The sequence below is a fragment of the Phyllobates terribilis genome, unplaced genomic scaffold, assembly GCF_046119375.1.
Source record: "Phyllobates terribilis strain yellow unplaced genomic scaffold, ASM4611937v1 Scaffold_1__5_contigs__length_1240528914, whole genome shotgun sequence".
In the NCBI taxonomy this organism is placed as follows: domain Eukaryota; kingdom Metazoa; phylum Chordata; class Amphibia; order Anura; family Dendrobatidae; genus Phyllobates; species Phyllobates terribilis.
Window position 1 is genome coordinate 864,194,788 of NW_027362761.1, and position 24,012 is coordinate 864,218,799.

General features: G+C 41.6%; 1 protein-coding gene across 1 annotated transcript in view; it reads left to right on the forward strand.

Moving 5' to 3' along the window:
* The window catches only part of NFKB1 (nuclear factor kappa B subunit 1), a 176,668-nt gene that overhangs the window by 125,934 nt on the left and 26,722 nt on the right, over positions 1-24,012 (forward strand). Inside the window, exons 9-17 of the mRNA XM_073639153.1 lie at positions 981-1,085; positions 3,616-3,707; positions 3,902-4,040; positions 4,288-4,425; positions 10,845-10,925; positions 19,069-19,248; positions 20,185-20,326; positions 20,422-20,536; positions 23,577-23,778. Of these exons, the coding sequence (XP_073495254.1) occupies positions 981-1,085; positions 3,616-3,707; positions 3,902-4,040; positions 4,288-4,425; positions 10,845-10,925; positions 19,069-19,248; positions 20,185-20,326; positions 20,422-20,536; positions 23,577-23,778 (1,194 nt within the window). The remainder of the gene's footprint in view (positions 1-980; positions 1,086-3,615; positions 3,708-3,901; positions 4,041-4,287; positions 4,426-10,844; positions 10,926-19,068; positions 19,249-20,184; positions 20,327-20,421; positions 20,537-23,576; positions 23,779-24,012) is intronic.

The window sequence follows — 24,012 nt, forward strand, 5'->3', positions numbered from 1 at the left end:
TCACCGCACTTGGTGAATAAAAATCCTCATATGGCTATTTTGACAGAAAATTAACAGTTAAAAAGGTTGTCCACTACTCGGGACAACCCCTTCTCAATCACAATGTTTCTCCCTTATAAAATAACAACACTTATACTCACCTCCTGTGCCGGTTTCGTTCCACCGTTGTCAGCACTGGCTCTCCTGAGCCTTGCGTGACATTGTTATGTCACGAGATCCCTGTGGCCAATCACCAGCCTCTTCACTGTCCCCTTGTTCGGATGTAACTGACATTTGGATAAAGTGACAGCTACATCTGCTGTTTCACTTTCCCCGGATGTGTTCAATTTGTCCGAAGGAGGGGACAGTAAAGTGCCCGCTTTTTGGCTGTAGGGGTCTCGTATCACTTGAGCCCCGGGAAAGCCTATGCTGACAAAGGTGGAACAAGGCCGGCATCGGAGGTGAATATAGGTGTTATTATTTTATAAGGGGTTGTCCCAGTAGTGGACAACCCCTTTAAAACTATTGGAAGAAAGGGAGGAAAAGACTAAAATGAAAAAATGAAACAGGAAGGGACTAAATATTATATTAGTTATCATGTTGTTTTGGTCTGTACATAAAAAACTCCTCTGGCAATATATATTGAAATAGTTGATGAAAAAGGCTCTGCTATGTATAGGGGAAAAAGTCATAGAATTCAGTAGTGGTTCACCAAGACAAATGACAGATAATTGAAAATAAATGGTATCTCTGATCTTATTATGTGCAGTCTAGCATTTCACAGAAGGTGTAATGGTGACAAGAAGAAATGTTAATGCCCTGAACTTTTTCCTACCCCACTATTCCTCCTAAGGTTTGGCTGGTTGAAAGTTTCATTCTTTGCAACTCAGACCTGCTACGATACACTGAATGGGTTAAAGACAGATTCTTGATTTTTTTCCTGTATCCTGTCTGCATTGCTTTAAATGTATTAACAAATGTCCTCTTCTTGTGTTTAACAGAAGCCCCTAATGCATCTAATTTAAAAATTGTACGGATGGACCGAACCTCTGGCTGTGTAACAGGAGGCGAAGAGATTTATCTTCTGTGTGATAAAGTTCAAAAAGGTAAGCGCATGCGGACACTAACCACCAGGAATGTGTTTGGATAATATTCAACACCCCGAAATATGGAGAAGTTATTATTTTATTAGTGTGGAATATGAGAAAGTGCTATTATGCACCATAACAAATCATATGTTAATGTAATATTGTAGTCGTCACTTCTGTGGCTACAGGTAAGACGTATAACTGAGCCATTCTCCTTTCTGATTTGTTGAAAGCCATGCCCAGCATGGACGGTATGCTCTACTTGGAAACAATTTTTCCTGGCAGAAGCCTATATTTAGTCTATTTTCTACTCACATGTTAGAGACTTTGAAAAGTCCATACATAGAGCCATATACTGTGAATGTTGTACTTTTACCATTTGAGCTGACATGTTATAGTACACCAACCTAGTGCCAAATGTTGCCCAAAGAGTGTCATTCCTTGCCCAAACATTTTCAGTCAGTTCCTACAGAGACATATAGTACTCCTATTGTGCCAGTGTGTGCCAAATAATATCTATTTATTGTCAAACATTATCCTTTGTAGACTGAGCCAATACTGATATAGCAGAGTCCTCGCAGCAGTAGCTGATGTACGAGGGTCAGTCAATAAGTAATGCCTCCTATTTTTTTTCTCCTTAAATAAGGTAGTTATGTTAAATATTCGAATTTGGCACAATTCTTCAAACCTTCTTCTCCAATCCACAGCAATTGCAGCTTCCTGCACCAACAGGTGACAGGACTGTATCCGTTTGCAAAATGGCTGACATCGATGTTCGTATTAGACAACGTTCTGTGATTGAATTCTTGCATGCAAAAGGTGAAACGCCCATTCGAATTCATGAGAGACTGAAAAATGTGTACGGTGATGCAACAGTGGATGTCAGTACTGTTAGACGATGGGTTCGTAGCTGTAACACAGCTGAAGGGCCATCACCGTTGGCTGGCAAAATGCGGAGTGGCAGGCCAGTAACCGCAGTGACTGCAAGCAACATTCAGCGAGTCGATGACATCATTCGTGGTGACCGCCGGGTGACTGCAGATGAATTGTGTGGCATTATCTGCCTCAGTAAAGGCAGTGTGATGAAAATTATTGGACAACTGGGATACAGAAAAGTTTGTGCACGGTGGGTCCCAAGAATGCTAACCGATGAGAACAAAGAGACAAGAAAAACAGTAGCCTCCAAACACTTGCAGCACTTCCATTTGGAGGGGGAGGAGTTTCTGAAAAAAATTGTGACTGGAGATGAAATGTGGGTTAATTTTTTTGATCCAGAATCAAAGAGGCAGTCAGTGGAATGGCATCACACTGAGTCACCGAGGAAGAAAATATTCAAAACTGTGCGATCAGCAGGGAAAGTTATGGCGACTGTGTTCTGGGATGAAGAGGGTGTGGTTATGGTTGACTTTTTGGAGCAGGGATGCACAGTAAATTCTGTCAGATACATCACAACCCTAAAAAAACTTAAAGCACGCCTCCAGCTATGGCGGATGTTCTTCTTTTGCATGACAATGCAAGACCACACACCAGTCGTCACACCACTGCAGAGATTGTGAAAATTGGATGGGAAGTCTTGCCTCATCCCCCATACAGCCCTGACCTAGCACCATCAGACTTCCATCTGTTCAGGCCGCTAAAAGAAACTCATCGTGGGATTCACTTTGAGGATGAGGAGGTCGTGAAAAAGTCCGTGCGTCAATGGCTTAGCAAGCAAGACCATGCTTTTTACCATGTTGGAATACATTCCCTTGTTAAACGGTGGACCGAGACTGTGGAAATGGATGGAGATTATATTGAAAAGTGACAAATTAATCGTTAATGTTGTGGTTTTCAACCTATGTAATTGCATTTGAAATTTCTTGCCAATTAAAAGGAGAAAAAAATAGGAGGCATTACTTATTGACTGACCCTCGTAGCAGTGCTGGAACACCAATGACTGGAATAGCAGAGTTGTATTTTCAGTGGCAACTGATATAGCAGTTCTGGGCCAATAATGACTGATGTAACAGAGCTGAGGAAGGGGACAGTGGAATTATATAGCAGCAGGATGCCAAGTAGCTGAATACTCAGGCCGCACCCTACCACCTGAGCTGGGTTTAAATGACGTCATAGGGCATGGCAACCTAAATCGCAGGACAAAAGACATAACTGTCTGGCAGAGCTCAGAACTGGGCCAGGTAGATGACACATACAATTCTGAGCTAATGATACAGTGGCTCCTTAAACTCTTCTTTCACTGATTTTTGCGAGTCCCTTTTCTTTTAGAAGCCTATGGAGAAGAGACATACCTGCACCCAAGTTATCTCTTTTGGAGTCTTTAAGAGTTAAGGAAAGAGTCGCAGAGACCTTAATTTTGTGTAAGCAGAGGGAAGATATGAGTTCTGCGGTTGATTTATTGGATGCAGCAGTAACAGGGTTGCTGACATGTCTATGACAGACTAGGTGCATCTAGGACAGGGAACATGAAGACATACAAGAAACAGTAGTTTAGTTGTTTGAACTTTACATAAATATTATCCCTGTAATTTGTTAAAATTGTCTGTTACAGATGATATTCAAATCCGTTTCTATGAAGAGGATGAAAATGGACACATCTGGGAAGGATTTGGTGATTTTTCACCAACAGATGTTCACAGACAGGTAAGCATTACACTTTGCATAGGTACAAAGTTCGTATAGATGAAAAAAATACATGACATCAATACGGTAGGTTTTATGGTTGTCTTCTCAACATAATAACCGGTTAATATAATAAATTATTATGTGTAACATACAGCACAAGTTGAATTGGGCCCGTAAAGAGTAGTGATGTTATATTTTATTTTTTCTTTTAGTTTGCCATCGTATTTAAAACTCCAAAGTACAAGGATGTCAATATTTTAAGGCCGGCCTCTGTATTTGTACAGCTTCGGAGAAAATCAGATTATGAAACTAGTGAACCCAAACCATTTCTTTACTATCCAGAAATAAAAGGTAAGAAGCAGAGATAATAATTGCAGGTAATATCAAACCTTATTTCAGAGGGATCAGATATCATTCACTCTTGATACCGCTGCATCTGCATGTCTTACTTGGGTGTATCAGTAAAGATATTGATAAATTAGTATGCAGTACATACATATATGAAATTGTTTGTGATCTTTTTTTTGTGACTTACATTCTCTTATCATTGAATTGATATAATGATACATACAATTGATATAATGAATTTCTTCTCTAGATAAAGAAGAAGTTCAACGAAAGCGCCTGAAACTCATGCCAAACTTCTCTGATGGCTTTGGTGGAAGCGGGGCAGGGGGTGGAGGTGGTGGCGGCAGCATCTATGGAAGTGGAGCCGGAGGTTCAGGCACAGGAGGAGGTACAATAATCTTAAAGCTTATCTCCAGGTAGTAAAGAAAAGCAATTAAGAGTGCAGGACGTTGCATCAAAATGGTCCTTGCTTAAAGGGTTATTCCCATCTTCCTGGAAGGATATTGTCAGATATTGCTTGTAAATACAAGCAATTTGCCACTTATTACAATTTGCAGCTTTTTTTGAGATTGTAACAGTTTTTTTTCTTTTGGCCACAGCTCGTTGCTAAGGTGATTGACCACCGCTGCTGTCTAGCTTTTTAGCACTGCGCTGTAGTTGGCGGGATTAGGAGGTAACAGCATCCTCTGCGTTCCTGGTCAGCTTCAAAACAGTGCTTACAAGCTCAATAGAAGAGAGTTTGTAGGCACTGCGCATGTCTTGCAGTGGTGGTCGGTCTCCAAGGTAACAAACTCTAAACAAAAGAAAAGTGTTACTGTTTTAAGAACAGCTGAAAAGTTTAATAATCAGTAAATTGCAAAATTGCAAGTATTTACAAGTGCTATCCAACAAGATCCATTTACGAAAACGTGAATAAGCCTTTAAACTAGACAGAAGGAGACAGTGTGCTCTGCTTTGCCTCCTAGACTACTCTCTTTAGTATGGCACAGATTTCCTCTTCATGTAAAATAGCCTAATACGATGGTTTAGAAAAATTATTATAATGCATACAAATAATTTTCATTTTACACTGGAGGTACAGCCATTACAATTGTATTTCGTCTTAAAGAAATGTTGCGGCAGTATTCACACTACAGTAGATTCTGCTCTCAGCTAAGAGGTTTTGTGAGGAAGCCTCATAGTCGACAATGATATTTTGTCTGCCTAAAAAGATGGGCACTGCCAGGAAGGAGGTCAAAAGCAGTCTATGGGGCAAATTTATCAAAAATGTCCAAGAATAAAACGTCTTTGTTACTTACAGCAACCAATTACAGCACAGCTTACATTTTATCACAGCAGTTCATGAAATCAAACCTGCTGTGAGCAACAAAGCTAGATTTTCTTTTAGAGTCTTTTAATAACTGAGGCCCTAAGTTTTCAAATTTTAGATTCCGTTTGTTTCATTCAAGTGAACGGCTACATAGGGGAATGTCTACATACCGTTTTACAAAATTACTGGTATAAAGAACTGTGTACAAAGTAGGGAATATCTGCACAAACACTGACAACTTCTAAGTAGTGTTGAGCGAGTATGTTTTGTTCCGAGTATGCTCGGGCGAGCTCTGAGTATTTACAGCTGCTCGGTGATATGGTTAAATCGCTCTCGTGTGCATGATTTGCAACTGTTTCACAGCTTTATTACATGTGAGGAATGTGTAAGAAATAGACATTCCTCACATGTATTAAAACTGTCAAACAGTCGCAAATCATGCACACGGGAGCGATTCAACCATATCACCGAGCAGCTGTAAATACTCGGAGCTCGGCCCGAGCATACTCAGCGAAAGGGTTAATAGAACATACTCGCTCAACACTACTTCTAAGATTTTGAAAATTACTAGCAATGCAAACTAAGAGCCATAGATTATGCATTGTAGTCAGTTGGTTGTTAAAGAATATAAGTCTGATGACCTACATCCGAGGTCACTCACCCTCCCTCTACCGATCTTCAGAATTCTTCATGATATATTGTAGCCCTAGGTAACACCTTTAAAGAAATTGTCCACTACTAGGACAACCCCTTCTCATTCCCTATGTTTGGCTCTGTTCAAATAAAAAAGCTTACACTTACCTCTGGTGCCGTCGCTGTTCCGGCAGTGTGGACACCCGCGTTCTCAGGGCTCACATGAGGTTGTTATGACGGGTGAGCCCGGTGCCCAATCAGAGCTGGCGTCACTGTCCCCTCCTTCAGACGTATAAGTAATTAACAGGAAGTGAGCGGCCAGCCGCAGCTCTCACTGACTCTTAATTACGTATACATCTGGAGGTGGGGACAGTGACGTCAGCTCTAATTGTTATGTCATGTGAGTCCTGTGCCCATCCTCACGTGAGGTCCGGGAGATCGAGTGCTGACACCGCTGGACAGCGCCAGCACGGAATGGGAGTATAAGTGTTTTTATTTTAGCAGGGCCAAAACTCTCAGATTGAAAAGGGGTTTCCTAGTAGTGGACAATTCTTTTAAGCTTTAGCCATTTTAAAATGCCTGTGTACAAATTCCCAGTATAGTTTTACTTTAAATCAGATTATTGTTGGGAACTAATTTTGACTTCATGAGTCCTTTAGTAGCCGTTTATTTTTCCCTTTGACTACTAGCCCCCTTGATAATTTACAGCTAGAAATGATCCTGCATATTGTCTGTTCACATACTGTACTATAAATGTTTGGAAATGGAGACCCTTTTTTACCTGCTTAGACCCAGTGCTGGAGAGATCCCAGGATCTATATGCGCTATATGTACATTATATATAGTTTATAATGCCTAATGTTATGGTGTACTATTATATCATAAACGCAGTGAAACAACTGAATTATTGCACAAACATACTTTGGGAAGCGGATGCCTTACTGTCAGACTGAAGAATTTACATTAGGGCCACATTCACACGTTGGGTATTTAGTCAGTATTTTACCTCAGTATTTATAAGCCAAAATCAAGAGTGGGTGCTAAATACAGAAGTGGTGACGTGTTTCTATTATACTTTTCCTCTGATTGTTCCACTCCTGATTTTGGCTCACAAATACTGATGTAAAATACTGACCGAATACTGAAAGTGTGAATGTATTCACCCATGACTTGCACTTTCCTTTATGCGGAAGGTGATTTATTTTTGCCTTTGCTCCTCTTAAACACTCTAATAAGAAACTCATGACTAAGACCATATATTAATGCAAAACGTGGACGACTTTATTGAACGATAGATAAAAACATATTAAAAAATGCAATACAAGGATTCCATACAAAGTGATGAACCAGGAAGAAAGGGAAAAAGGTAGGGCAGCTGGAGACCCCAGGAGATGCTACAATACAGATAAGCAGATCTTAAAAAACGTAATAGAAATAGATTGATGAAATATATGTACAGGAAAGGTGCAGCAATCTTTAGTGAATGACACCAGTTAAGTCAAAAATGTCAATATTAAGGTACTGTCAGTAAAGGCATAGAAAAAGATAAGAATGCTGACACTTGAAATCAGGGCTGTGGAGTCGGTAAGCCAAACCTCCGACTCTGACTCCTCAATTTCCCTGATTCCCATCTCTGACTCCACAGCACTGGTCACTACTGAGCGTGTACATAAAGTGCAGCACAGATTCATCTCACCTAAAAGTCGAGATCCTTAGATCAGGAACAGCACAGACATTTATAGGACATTTCATAACTTTCCCAAATTCTTATGAAAAAATTTACAGCACATCCTGCATTGTACTACTGTACCCAATTTATTATATATTTTAGAAGTTGGAGTTGGTCCATTTTATACAGACTCCAACTCCTCCAAAATGGACACCGACAACGACTCCACATCCCTGCTTGAAATATATAAAATAGTGACTGGAGTCATTCAGAACATAGGGATGCACCAAGGGATGATATAGGCAATGCATACAGCATGGTGAAGGGCATGGTGCCAACCAAGGTGAAGGGGACTCCTGGTGATCGGCCAACCTGACGCGTGATTCAGACAGCTTGCTTCATCAGGGGTCACATCTCTTGCACAATAACATTCTGAATTTCAGTGGTCTTGTTTAAATTTTTACTTACCTGCAGTCCCCGTTAGACTTTTCTTACCCCAAGACCTATATTCACCTTTGGCAAAGTGAGAGAATAATGGTAGGATGAAAATCTGAACCTCTATAGTTATAGAGACCAAGTTCAGAGCTTCTTCCAAAACAGGAGTATTAAAATATTGATATTTAGTAAGTACAACTCCTAGATGAGACATTACAGAAATTAAGAAAGTTATCTGCTACAGACCATAGAAAATAGAGCAATAGATCTAATACAAATGAGTAAAGCTATAAAACTGTGTGACCCTTAATTTTCTTTCATGTTCCCACTTGTTCAGCATTTTAATGTTGAATTGCAATTTGTGTAGGATGAATTGTATGAAAAGTATTTCCTCATGGGAATGCTTAGATAATCCTTTGTGTTAGGCACTAAGCTTACAAAACAATGTCATTGACTTTACTCGGACATCAAAATTCTGCGCAGACCTGCTTAGCAATTAGATGCTGAAAGCTAAACTTTCAATGCACATATTTATAAAGAAAGACAAAATTACTATTAATGACTGCCATTATTAGCATCCTTATTATTTTAAAGGGGATTACAACAACATAGCCATTTTCATCCAAAACCAGTGCCACACTCAACCACTGGTTGTCAGTGGTATTACAGCTCAGCTGCGTTCAGTTTAATAGAGCTCAGCTTTAATACCAGACCCGTTGACAGACTAGGCGCTGTTCATTAAACTATGCATCCAGTTTGTTTTCAGTCCTGCACAACCCTTTTAATATTGTGTGCTGGTAAGACTGGATTCATCATTGCGTTAAAGAATCCTGTTTTTTGTCTTCTGTATTAGGACCAGAAAAGCAGAATTAAAGGGGTCTTCTATCCCCGATTTTTATGCTATTTTTGCCTTTTTTTTGTGGAAAAAGTATAAGAATTTTTGGGATAGTTTTTTTTTTTACAAAGCTGTTCTCTCTTTTCTGCAGTGAGATCTGTCATCTCGAACGGAGTCAGACGAACGCCGCTCTGAGCGACTTAAACAAGCCTCGTTCCGAGCGTGCGCGTACATCTCCACTTGCTGTCCAGTAGTCATTCCCATCATGTCCAATACTTTAAAAATTGGCATCAATCCCTCGTTAAAGATAATTATTGCCAAAAACATAGCTATGTTCACAATCTTTGCACCGAATGAAGATGTTTCGGAGCAAACGTCCAAGTGAGTGAGTTGAGCGATTCGTTGTCATTTTGCGTTTCTACTCCAACACAACGTTCCAGCAAATCATCATCCTATTAGATCTCTGATCAGTGTGAGGTGCTTACTAAGGGTCATAATACAAAGGACTGTGTTTTTAAAATGCCAGCCAAAAAAATGACTATTGGGCAAGTTAATCCAAAATTTAAGAAAGCATACACGCACCCAAGGCCGACGGAATTCTCCATTGTGCGCAGAGCAACATCTACTATATAATCGGCTTATCCCGTCTGTCTGTCCAGAAAATCCCGCGTCGCTGATTGGTCCGGCCGCGGCCAATCAGCGATGCGGGATTTCAGAACAAGATGGCGCCCGTTAGCGGCTCTTCTGCCGCACGGAGGTCAGCGGCGATGCAGCCGGGAGATGACCGGCGCTAGCCGCTCATCTCCCGGCTGCTCGCAGTGAAAAGTACCCGCACAGGCAGCGCCGCTCCCCAGTCCTCACTAACACGGGTAGCTGCCGGCGGCCGCGACCAATCAGCGATATTGGCGCCAAATTTAAACACCACTCTGCACGGAGGTCAGCGGCGATGCACCTGGGAGATGACCGGGAGATGCAGCAGAAGTACCCCGACCGGCGGCACCGCTGACCTCCATGCGGCTACCGTCGGGAGATCACCCGACGGCAAGTGTGAAGGGAAGACCGGGGAGTGGTGCCGCCGGTCGGGGTACTTCTGCTGCTCGCAGCAGAAGTACCCGCACAAGCAAATGTGAAGGGAGGACCAGGGAGCGGCGCCACCGGTCGGGATACTTCTTCTGCTCGCAGCCGGGAGAAGACCGGCGCTAATACGGTTCGCTGATTGGTCGCGGCCGTTGGCCCCAACCAATCAGCGATATTGGCGGCAAATTTAAACACAGCTCTGCTTATTGCGCCTGGTCGGCCACATACATATTCTAGAATACCCGATGCGTTAGAATCGGGCCACCATCTAGTAAGGTATAATAACCTATAAGGTGCTATAACTATTTTAATAATACAAATCGAGCTAAATCGTTTTGCAGATATCTTCTCCACACTAAGTAATATAGGTTTCCTTATTCAAGATTAAAATAAGGCAAAATTGTTCATGTCACTTTTTAATTGGCTTGCAAATTTCGGCACATTTTCTATTTTTTTTTTTTTTTTTTTTTTTGCATACGGTGCTGCATGTTAGACCATTTATCTCTTCTGACAAACCACAACCCTTTTCAACAAGGCTACGCACCATTTATCAGACAACAAAGTCTTTAAAGCGTATAATACATTTTTTCAAATCACAAAAGACAGTTTATTATTACACATTTTGGCACATTTAGCTTGATAAATATGCCTCGCTGTCCTTCATTACAAATTTCTGAATTGTCTGGGGGAAAGTTCTGAGAAAGTTATTCTAAGAAAATGACTGCAAGTCTTCCTTAGATAACACCACACTTGATGTGTTTAAAGTTTTTTGAGATAAGCCAAAAACAAAACTAATGTCTAAACCAATACAAGAAACGTTCTGAACATGGCATTTTGTGCTACTTGCAGGTTACAGCTACCCTTCATTCAACTATACGAATAGCTACGGAGGACTGAATTTTCATGGGGGCACCATGAACCGCAATACAGGTAATTTACAGTCTCGGTTTACTAGCACTTTCATTTACAGCTTTAACACTTTACTCTTGTTAGAAGAGACATGCCCTGTTTAATGATAGGGAATAAATGGCTCAAATGGAATCTGTCACCAGGTTTTTGCTACCTAAGAGAGTAGCACAATATAGAGACAGAGACATTGATTCCTGCAAGGTTTCACTTTTTTGGGCTTCTTGCTGTAGTTTTGATAAAATCACTGCTTTATCAGTTTATCAATAGGTGATAAACACTAGAAGACTAGTAAACCTGCTGCCATGTGGTCATCCAGATTCATGAGCATTATATGACTCTGCCGCCACCATTGATTTGCAGCTTTTTGGCAGTGTACACAGAAAGCTGCTGATCAGTGGCGTGGGCGAGGTTATACAGAGATCAGCAATCGGAGAAATGGCAGATCTGTAGCAAATAAAACAGGGATTTTATCAAAACTTCAGACAACAGTACAATAAGTGACACATAGCTGGAATCAGGGTCTCTGTCCCAACATTATTATGCTGCTCTCAGATGGGGTAGCAAAACCTGGTGATAGATTTCCTTTAATATTTGCTGTAACATGTACTTATGTATATGTATTGTTTCCTGAGAGATAATTGAACTGAAAATAATTTTGGGAGACCTCTATTCTGAAATCTCTGGTCTCCAAGTAGCAAATTGCTGCTTTTCAGTGGTGGCGGGCAATTATAGCTGCTCCCAGTAGACTTCTCTTCCTTGATTAGAACATCCTTTCAGGATAAAAGTAGAAGATAATGGTTTCACTCTGAACTGCATCAGTGAATAAAAATTGGGACAGAAATAGTCTCTACATTTTCGTACACTTCTTTCGGCATATACTATGCAATTCATTTCCTAGTAGAGTCAAGAGAACAGGTCCAAAGTCCTCTTCCTTATAAGTGCTATACCTGTAAGTATCTCAAATACACCTTGTTGTAATCATGGCTACCAAAAGCCATCGCTTGGCAAACCAAAGCATGATTTGTCCATGAAAAGTCTAATATGACTTTGCGTCCAAGAGTTACAGCTGTTTCCTAGCTGAAGATTGAAGTATCAAGACAGCCCTCAGGAATTGTATAATTGTACATACAGTGGGGAAAATAAGTATTTGATACACTGCTGATTTTGCAAGTTGTTTTCACCTACAAAGAATGAAGAGGTCTGTAATTTTTATCGTAGGTATACTTCACCTGCGAGAGATAGAATCTAAAAAGAAAAACTAGAAAATCACACTGTATGATTTTTAAATAATTAAATTGCATTTTATTGCATGAAATAAGTATTTGATCACCTACCAACCAGCAAAAATTCTGGCTCTCACAAACCTGTTAGTTTATCTTTAAGAAGCCCTCCTACTCTGACACCTGTCCTCACATTCAATCACACTCCAACTGTTAGAACCCTCCTGTTTGTTTTTTCCATCTTGTGTTTTGCGGTCACATGACCATCTGCCTTTATATTCCAGCTCCGCCTTTTTGGCTGTGCTGAACTTCAGTGTTGTTTGACTGTTTTGCTAGCCAGGTGCTTTGGTGCCTATCACTCAGTTCGCTTGGTCCTTTGGGACCTCTAGTATCTTTTTGTCAGTTTATCTTTTGTTTTCTGCAACAATTTTCTCTGTTTGGGAGGTGTCCCATTTTTGTTCCAGTCCTTAGTTCTTTTAGGGACCCCTTTCCTTTATTCTATAGGTCTTCGTTCAGACTAGCCTAGGCCTAAGGCGGGTCTGTTCGCTAGGAACAGGTAGCCCGCTACATCGTAGGGATTCAGCTTTGTCTTACTGTAGGGAAAGCTTTCCCCTTCTTTCCTTAGTTCTTGTTTGCAGATCATAACAGTAAGTGCAGTCCAAAAAAAAAAAAAAAGGAAATATTAATACGGGGATCAGTATGGCTTCCGTCCAGGATTTGGCTCAACGCTTGCAGGGGTTGACTCTGGAGGTGGCCGAGCTCCAGCAACACGTGAGTAGCTGTTCTGGAGCGCATTTTGTGGAACCCAAGGTAGGATTGCCGAATGTTTTTTATGGTAAACAGCAAGATTTTTTTTCCTTTAAAAATACTTGTTATATTTTCGTTTGAGACCAAGGTCCTCTGGGAATGAATCACAGCGCATTGGTTTTATTATGTCACTTTTGCACAATGAACCACAAGGGTGGGCCTTTTCTCTTCAACCTAATGATCCATGTTTGAGGTCGGTAGAAGAGTTTTTTTCTGCTATGGGTCTATTATATGACGATCCTGATCGAATCTCATCTGCTGAGGCGGAACTCGGGCGTTTGAATCGAGTCAGATGATGCTGAGATTTATTGCACACACTTTAGAAGGTGGGCTTCTGAAGTCAGATGGAATGATCCTGCTCTGAAATGTCTATTTCTTGCTAGTCTGAGTGAAAGGGTTAAGGACTTGTTAATTGCATTCCCTGCACCTGAGACTCTGCAGGATGTCATGCAATTAGCTGTTCGTGTGGATAGGAGGCTGAGATCTAGGCAGAATGAGGTAAAGACTCCTGTAATGCCAGGTCCTTGTCCCCAGAAAATGTGCTCAGACGGCGGAGAACCGATGGAGGTTGGGGCGATGTCGCTCCGCTCTCAGGAAAGAGACCGGAGGTTCGCCAAGGGATTGTGTCTTTATTGTGGTAAAGCTGACCATTTGATTAAGTATTGTGAGCTTCGTTTAAGTAAAGAAAAAAAAAAGGTCAGGTACGCCCATATAGCTTGTTTACGCTCTGCAGGAGCATTTCTTTCAGGGACTACTACTTTGCAGGAAAATTTGATTGAATTTCAGGTATTTGTGGATTGTGGTTCAACACTTAATGTGATTGAGAAGGGGTTTTTGGAAAAACTTAAATTGAAATCCAAACCTTTGTCATCACCTATTTCTGTGATTGCAATTGATAACACTCCCTTTAAATGTATTACTCGCAAGGCATTTCCTCTCACTATCAGTGGTCTTCACCAAGAAATTTTGGACTTGGTTGTATTAGATAATTTACCCTCTCCGGTCGTTCTAGGATTGCCTAGTAGACCTTTGCTGGACTGGTCTACTAATATGATTAAGTCTTGGAGTCCGAAATGCTATGATAAATGTTGTAATGGTCGCATTGCGGCTGTGGGAAAAGGGGAATTACCTGTACCTATTCAAGATTTTTGGAGGGGTTTTTTCGGAGGAGGAGTCGCAAGTTTTACCTCCTCATAGATATTATGATTGCGCCATTGAGTTTATTCCGGGAGCTACTCTTCCCAAGAGTCGCTTGTTTAATCTGACTATCCCTGAAAGAAAAGCCTTGGAGGAGTACATACAGACTAGCCTGGCTGCTGGTCACATTAGACCTTCTAAGTCGCCTGTGGCAGTTGGATTTTTCTTTGTTAAAAAAAAGGACGGGGGTTTGCGTCCGTGTCTGGATTTTCGTGAAATTAATAAGATTACCATACGCAATTCCTACCCATTGCCGTTAATTCCTGACTTGTTTAACCAGTTAGTGGAGGCCAAGTGGTTCTCTAAGATTGATCTCCGGGGGGCATACAATTTGTTACAAGTGAAGGAGGGTGATGAGTGGAAAACTGCAAACACTCCGGTAGGTCATTTTGAGAATCTGGTGGTGCCTTTCGGTCTTACCAATGCACCTGCATTTTTTCAGAACCTTATTAATGACATCTTGAGACCTTTGATTGGTAAGAATGTGGTTATGTATTTGGATGACATTTTGATTTATTCGCCAGATCTGGAGTCCCATTGGCAGAGTGTACGTGAAGTTTTGCAGTTATTGAGTGATAATTCACTCTTTGCTAAGCTGGAGAAATGTGAGTTCGCTGTGCAGAAAATTTGTTTTTTGGGCTACATTGTATCCAGCGAGGGCTTTGAGATGGACCCGGTGAAGGTTCAGGCTGTGCAGGAATGGCCTAGGCCTATTGGTTTGAAATCTATACAGAGATTTTTGGGTTTTGCCAATTATTAGAGAAAATTCATTAAGAATTTTTCTGTAATTGTTAAGCCTCTAACCGATCTCACCAGGAAAGGTGCGAATACGGTCTAATGGACTACTGAGGCCATTGAAGCGTTTAGGTATCTCAAAGAGAGGTTCAGTTCAGCCTCTATCCTTATGCAGCCTGATGAGACCAAGCCTTTTTTTGGTCGAGGTCGATGCTTCATCGGTAGGGGTCGGAGCGGTTTTGTCTCAGGAGAACATGGATGGAGTACATCCTTGTGCCTTCTTTTCGAAAAAAAATTCGGAAACCGAATTGAATTATGATGTTGGAAATCGGGAGTTACTGGCTATTAAACTCGCGTTTGAACATTGGCGTCATTTTTTGGAGGGCGCTAGATTTCCTTTTCAGGTTTTCACAGATCTTAAGAATTTGATCTATCTGGATGCTGCCAAGCGCTTGAATGCCCGTCAAGCTAGGTGGGCACTTTTTTTTTCTCGGTTTCATTTTTCTGTTACCTATTTCCCTGGTACTAAGAATGTTAAAGCCGATGCTTTATCTCGCAGCTTCTCTCCTGCGGCGGGGCCGAGGAGGATGAGAGCATTTTACAGAAAGGAGTTGTGGTGGCGGCATTGGACTCCGTTTTAGAGAATGGGATTCTAAAAGCTCAAGATGATGCTCCATCTAACACTCCCCATGGGAGGTTGTTCGTGCCTAGAACCTTTAGGAGAGACTTGTTTGTGAAGTGTCACGAGTCTCGGTTGGCAGGTCATCCAGGAATTTCTGAGACTAAGAGACTGATCAGTCACAGTTTTTGGTGGCCTGGATGGCAGAAAGAAGTCATCAAGTGGATGCGTCAATGTACAGTGTGTGCTAGGTCAAAGGCTTCACATACTCCTGCTGCGGGGTTGCTTTGCCCTCTGGAGGTTCCTAGTGCGCCTTGGACGCATCTCATAATGGATTTTATTACTGATCTTCCTTTGTCCGAGGGTTTTACTGTCATCTGGGTGGTCGTGGACCGTTTTAGTAAGATGTGTCATTTGGTTCCATTCATTAAGTTGCCCTGCGCCAAGACACTTGCTAAGGCTTAAGGAGATTGTCAAGCTTCATGGCGTCCCCACGGATATTGTTTCCGATAGAGGACCTCAGTTTGTGGCTCGCTTCTGGCGTGCTTTTTGTGACAGGTTGGGAGTCCATTTGTCATTTTCGTCTGGGTATCATCCTGAGTCTAATGGACAGACTGAAAGAAAGAACCAGGATGTAGAACAGTTTTTGCGATGTTTTGTGGCGGACAATCAAGAGGTGTGGTCTGAGTTTCTGCCTCTTACAGAATTTGCTCTCAACAATCATACATCCTCCTCAGCTGGGTGTTTTTTGTTGTTGTACTGAGAGACATTCGTCTTTTGGTTCGTTTTCCAAATTGGGGTCGGTGGTGCTGGAGGAGGAGAATTTTTCCGGTGATTTGGAGAGAGTTTGGACTAATGTACGTTGCAACCTTCAGTTCAAGAAGTATTTTGACAGGAAACTAAAGGAGGTTTTGTTTACTGTGGGTGACATGGTTTGGTTGTCCTCAAGGAACCTGCGGTTGAGGATTCCCTCTAAAAAACTGGGTCCTAAGTTTGTGGGTCCATTTAAAGTGCTTCAGGTTGTTAACCCATCTGCGGTTAGGTTGGATGTTCCTACTTCCTGGAAGATTAATCCTGTGTTTCATGTTTCCTTGTTGAAAAAGGCGGATGTATCTGATAGGGATGCCACTGTCTCAGTTCCTCCTGTGGTGGAAAACTAATATGAAATTTCACGTATCTTGAATTCTTGATGGCATAGAGGGAGAGTACAGTATCTCGTCTCCTGGAAGGGTTTTGGTCCCGAAGATAACTCCTGTGTAAGGTCGGATGATGTCTGCTCCTAGGCTTGTTAGAGCTTTCCACAAGAGGTGTCCGGATAGGCCTGGGCCTGGAGGATCCTCTTAAAAGAGGGGGTACTGTTAGAACCCTCCTGTTTGTTTTTTCCATCTTGTGTTTTGCGGTCACGTGACCATCTGTCTTTATATTCCAGCTCCGACCTTTTGGCTGTGCTGGACTTCAGTATTGTTTGACTAGCCAGGTGCTTCGGTGCCTCTCTCTCAGTTCGCTTGGTCCTTTTGGACCTCTACTACCATTTTGTCAGTTTATCTTTTGTTTTCTGCAACAACTTTTTCTGTTCAGGTGGTGTACCTTTTTGTTCCAGTCCTTAGTTCTTTTAGGGACCCCTTCCCTTTATTCTATAGGTCTTCGTTCAGACTAGCCTAGGCCTAAGGTGGGTCTGTTCGCTAGGAACAGGCAGCCTGCTACATCTTAGGGATTCAGCTTAGTCTTACTGTAGGGAAAGCTTTCCCCTTCTTTCCTTAGTTCTTGTTTGCAGATCATAACACCAACCTCTCCACCAGGGCCAAGACCAAAGAGCTGTCTAAGGACACCAGGGACAAAATTGTAGACCTGCTCAAGGCTGGGATGGGCTACAGGACAATAGGCAAGCAGCTTGGTGAGAAGGCAACAACTGTTGGCTCAATTATTAGAAAATGGAAGAAACATAAGATGGCTGTCAATCTTCTTCGGTCTGGGGCTTCATGCAAGATCTCACCTCATGGAGTAAGGATGATTCTGAGAGAAGTCAGGAATCGGCCCAGAACTACACGGGAGGACCTGGTCAATGACCTGAAGAGAGCTGGGACCAGTCTCAAACATTGCCATTAGTAACACACTACGCAGTCATCGATTAAAATCCTGCAGGTCACGCAAGGTCCCCCTGTTCACGCCAGCACATGTCCAGACCTGTTTGAAGTTCGCCAATGACCATCTGGATGATCTAGAGGAGGCATGGTTGAAGGTTATGTGGTCAGATAAGACTAAAATAGAACTTTTTGGTATCAACTCCACTCGCCGTGTTTGGAGGAAGAATAAAGAGGAGTACAACCCCAAGAACATCATCCCAACCGTGAAGCATGATGGGGGAAACATCATACTTTGGGGATGCTATTCTGCAAAGGGGACAGGACAACTGCACCATATTGAAGTGAGGATGGATGGGGTCATGTATCGCGAGATTTTAGCCAACAACCTCCCTCCCTCAGTAAGAGCATTGAAGGTGGGTTGTGGCTAGGTCTTCCAGCATGAGAATGACCCAAAACACACAGCCAGGGCAACTAAGGAGTGGCTCCGTAAGATGCATTTCAAGGTCCTGGAGTGGCCTAGCCAGTCTCCATACCTGAACCCAATAGAGAATTACGGACCTCTCCATTCTTTGTAGGCAGGAAAACTTGCAAAATCGGCAGTGTATAAAATCCTTATTTTCCCCACTGTATACAACCAGTAAACCACTACTGTTTTAGATTTTTCCCTTGGCTATCAGTTTGTGGGCCTGAAATGGTTGTGAAAAAATTATCCCAAATCCTAGCCAGCTTATCCTGTTTTCCACAGAAGCCACTGATTGACCAGTTCTTTTTTTTTTTCTTAGCATTGTTTTTTTCATATTTCATGTGAGATGTAAGAGTAGGGATTTTGTATTGTTAAAGAGGCTGTCCAGCTAGATAAGAAGCGCTTTATGCGTGTTACAAATAAATTAAATTGATACAATTTTCTAATATTCTTTAGTTATGATGTCCTGTTGTCATTGCTGGACATGCAAGCTCCAGTTCCGCATTTGCTTTGATATAGGAGTGAGTTTCCTCTGTTGGAGACATGCATGAAGGGGGCTGGCTGTCAAGCTTAGTTCATTAGCTAAGACAGCCCCCTTCTCTGTCTCTACATCATTTATGACCTGACAGAGGGAGGATGCCTTTTCAAAGCCAGTATGAAAGTTGAGCTGCCAGGAATGGCGGTGGCAGCAGGACGTCAGTGGAGCTTCATAATAGAAGAATATTAGAAAACTGTAGCAATTTCAGCTTTAAACCCATTTCAAGCATTTTTATGTAACTGAATAACCCCTTTAAATGTATAGAAGTGATGTTAGACTGGTAAGTTGTATGTTATGTGTAAGAATGTAGGTTGAGATAGAAATGTTCCGAGTTAATAGTAACTCTTCTGCTGTGAACAGTTGAGAATATAACATTGAATACAGAGAAGTAATTCATGCATGAAGTCACTTCTAAGTTGCTAAATACAGAAAAGTGTGAGTTATTAATCATAAGGAAGTTTTAGGTATTATCTAACATGCAAATGATTTGTGTGCACCTAGGCTCACAGCCCCGTTGTGGAGGCGACCAGGAAGAAGGCGAGTCTGTGCTCTCCCGGCTGAAAGAGCGTGAAACTGGCAGCGAGCGCCTGGAGGCATCACTGACACAAAGTGACTCACAAGCAGATCCTGCAAGAGAGGAAGTAGAAGCCTGTAAAGTACCTGGTTCATGCAAACAAACAGGTACCAATGGCTTTCATCCATTACACTGATTTAATGTTAACTCTTTCTATCCAGGGTGCATGATTTGTGCAGTAATGTGCGTCTTCATCTGACAAAGTGGAGTGACTGCATGGAATGAAGCATCTAATATGGAGCATGCAGTTCCCCAGTGAATGCAATGCTTATAGGGTAAAATACTTTGTAAATTGCATCAAATTAAATATGATGCAATTTTTTTTTTCCGCTAAAATTGCTCCAAAGACCGGGCAGCCATCAGCCACCTTAGCTCTTATTGACTTCTCAAGTCAGATGAGTTTTGCAGGGGGACTGTATATGATGGTAAATTAAAGAGGCTGCCCAAGACCAGCCTCAGGTGTATTGCCTTGCAAAGCCCCCTAAAGTTACAGCTTGGACAGATTAACACAGTTCCCCACTGTCACACACAATTACCCAAGGCTGCGCTATGAAGGCAAGCAGAGCAAAAGCCCATGGAGTCCACGGTGCAACTTACAACATAACTCTAGTACATTTTCCTCTGGGGGTGGTTCTCCTGCTTGTTTATTGAAATTTTCTTAACTTACTTGTTAATGTAGAATTTCATTTTCTGGCTCACAATGTTATGTATGGGGCAATGTCCTTGCTGTTAAAAGTTGTATGGATGTATTTTTATAAATAGAGGTATTTGATATTAGCGTACTTCCCCTGGGAGTGTTCAGTACCAGGGCTACATGTGTTACTTCTAAAGGGGTTGTCCAGCGCCGCTCACTTTTGCATTGGGGGGGGGGTGAGCAGCACCGATGACATCACATCCACATACCTGCCAAGACTTTTCATTAGGGAAGGACACTTGCATGACACCTGACCATCTGGCACGGGTTCTGGCAGGGATGTGCAGACAGTGATTTACCTCTGTATAGCTGACACAGGAGGTGACTATCACACTGTTATTTTCCCCAGGTTGTCAGTTATTGGAAAAGGCTGTGCAACTTGCAAAGCGCCATGCTGCTTCTCTGTTTGACTATGCAGTAACAGGAGATGTGAGAAAACTACTGTCAGTACAGCGCCATCTAGCGTCAGTTCAAGACGAGAATGGAGACAAGTAAGAAAATGACTGCAGATCAGCTTCTTCTAGAAATACTTCATTGTATTGACGACCTTGGCTTTAAAGTGAATTATGTTTTATTTTTTCCTCAGTATTCTTCATCTGTCTATTATTCATCTTCAATCTGCACTTGTAAAGCTGTTCCTAGAAATAACTTCAGGATTTATATGTGCGGATATTATCAATATGCGAAATGATCTGTACCAGGTATGTTATTAGTATGGTGCTGCTCTGAAGGTAGCTGTAATGCTGATTCAGTCAGCTCCGGTGTCACTAAGTGGCTAAAGCAAAGCTGCCTCTGCTCACAGCTTCATAGCGCACTGTTTGGACCAGGAGCATGGTGATGCCTCTGGTCCAGACTATCAGTCAAGGTGGAGCGGACTGATCCCAGAAAGCTGGAAGTAAAGAGAAAAGGACGTGGTGCGTGCCTTAGACCCCTTTCACATTGTGTTCTTGCCCACGATTAGTGGCCCCATAGACGATAATGGTGCCGACAGAGTGGACGTGCGCGTACTTCGATTGGAGGCGGACACTCAGACATAGACTGTGTCTGAGTGTCCACCTTCAGTAAGGGTATATGCCCCAAAATTATGTACGACAGTGCACATGTTGACTCTGTCTGCACCAGTATAGTCAACAAGCAACAAAGATTTCGCAACAAAATAGCACAGGAAATCCAATATTCTCCAACCTATCTCACTGTATTAAATATACATAAAAAACAAAAATGTGAATGTTAAAACTTAACTTTTAATAGTGGTTAAAAATCCTTAAAAAAATAACCCGTAACTAAACAGGTGAATAACCAGACTCGATTCTACATTGATGGATTCAATAAATTGCTGTTGAAAATATCAGACTAAAGTCTATGGGCACAAATGACAATGATCAGATACCCATATACCTCAGTAAAAACAAAACCTGTAACAGACTGACATACACAAATTATACTGACGGTGGTAAGATATATGTATTCATCAAACCGGCAAACATCAGTATAGACAACAATGATTTAATCAGACTGAGCTTATTAAAGTCGAACTGACAATGGTCAGACATACAGGTGCATCTCACAAAATTAGAATATCATCAAAAAGTTAAATGAAAAAAGCCTATGAAAACACAAAAGTCATCATCTCAGTAAATTAAAATAATTAACAAAAAACACCTGCAAAGTCTTCCTAAGCGTTAAAAAAGGTCACTTAGTCTGTTTCAGTAGGCTCCTCAATCATGGGGAAGACTGCTGACTTGACAGATGTCCAGAAGGCATTCATTGACACACTCCACAAGGTCCCAGAGTTCCAATTTTCATCTGGAAATCAAGGTCCCAGAGTCTGGAGGAAGAGTGGAGAGGCACATAATCCAAGCTGCTTGAGGGCTAGTGTGAAGTTTCCACAATCAGTGATGGTTTGCGGAGCCATGTCATCAGCTGGTGTAGGTCCACTGTGTTTTATCAAGATCAAAGTCAGTGCAGCCGTCTACCAGGAAATCTTAGAGCACTTCATGCTTCCCTCTGCCGACAAGCTTTTAGGAGATGGAAATTTCATTCTCCAGCAGGACTTGGCATCTATCCACACTGCCAAAAGTACCAATACCTGGTTTAAAAACAACAGTATCACTGTGCTTGATTGGCCAGCAAACTCGCCTGACCTTAACCCCATAGAGAATCTATGGGGTATTGTCAAGAGGAAGATGAGAGACACCAGACCCAACAATGCCGACCAGCTGAAGGCTGCTATCAAAGCAACCTGGGCTTCCATAACACCTCAGCAGTGCCACAGGCTGATCGCCTCCATGCCACACCACATCGATGCAGTAATTGATGCAAAAGGAGCCCTGACCAAGTATTGAGTGCGTTTACTGAACATACATTTCATTAGGACAACATTACGGAATTTAAAAACATTTTTCAAGCTGTTGTTATAAAGTATTCTAATTTACTGAGATAATGACTTTGTGTTTTCATTGGCTGTAACCATAATCATCAACATTAACAGAAATAAACACTTAATAATATAGGAGTTTCACTTTTTGTATTGAAGAACTGAAATAAATTAACTTTCTGATGATATTCTAATTTTGTGAGAAGCACCTGTAAATACATAGAGAAGGACAAAAAGAACAATCTCACCCATATTTCCATATCCAGTGGGTGAGGTCCTTTAACGCATGTCAGTCCTGTATAAACCAGTATATTTGCTGAACAGCGGGGCTTAGAAAAGACCCTATTGGTCCCTAGCAGTACTAAGCTGGCCCTGGTCGTCCCTAAAGATCCCACCCTAACAAGGGCAGGCTTCATCTGACCCTATGTGAAAATTGCCCTAAACTTGCTTTGTGTGCCACCAACGCGTTTCAACCTATCAGGATCATCCGGCGAGAAAACCACACCTCATAGATCTATTACGGCTCTGATACCAGTATCCTGACGGAAGATCTGGGAGTTAATAAACTGGTATAGGATGGTACATGTTCGCTCTGTCGCCACCTTTATAGTCAATGGCCTCGTTGGCGCATTTTGTGGGATTCGGAGACCAGCCCTTACAGGACCACTGAGGTCGTGGGCAAGAATGCAATGTGAAAGTGCCCTTACAAATTAAGATGAGAAGACACCTTTAAGTCCATTTTTTATAATTTATCCAAATGATTGAAATTATATTTTGCTGTGCGCCTACACAAATCAGCAGTAGCTTACAGACACCTGTCATAACTCTCTCACTTGATTATTATATAGTACAAAACATGTGTCATATACAATAAATGCATGTTGACTTTTTAAATTGGATGATGTACCAATTGTATATGGTTTTGCCAGTACTATTTCATTATCTGAAGACCAATGCCACTGCGGCTTATGCTTCCACAAACCCTTTTCATGTTGCTGGGACATCCTTTGGTCTTTTAAATTACCTGATAAATATAAAGAAGTAGGTCAATAGTCCACTTCACGCGGTCCACAAAAGATGCGGCCAGAGCTTCCTACTGGGTAAGATCATGATTGTGAAGCTCCGGATCGTATCTGGATAATGGAAAAGTACCATTTTGCCTAATTAAAAAAATGGAGCTTTTACTGTAGTTTTAAATGGACATCAAGACAAAGGTCCTCTTTCAAGCATTGCTTATTCCTATATAATGTTAATATTAATGTAAAAAATATAATGTACTGGCATTAGTTGGAATTATAATTTCCCGAGGCAGCCACCCATAAAATCAGAAAGTTTTTCATATAAACTTCTTTGAAAATTTATAGACTCCTTTACATTTGGCGGTCATCACTCATCAAGCTCGCATCGTTCAAGATATCCTGAAAGCCGGAGGAGATCCATTAATGTTAGACCGCAAAGGAAATTCTGTTCTGCATCTTGCATGTAAAGAAGGAGATGCAGAGACCCTAAATATTCTCCTCAATCATTCAAAGATAACAGAGATCATCAATCTTCCAAACAATGAGGGTGAGTATGTGTTACCTATATCACAATACAGACTTAAAATGTTACACTAAGCACCTTGTGGATGATCTGATATGTGTTGGTACCATCTGACTTTCTAACTGCAGGTGTTGAGAGAATAAAGGACAGGGCAACGTGAATATTAACTTATCCGATTCTTTATTCTCACTGTAGAAAAGCTGCTGCCAAAACAATGGAAAGTGTCTAACAATGGAATATTTCCTTCTCCCCATTTTA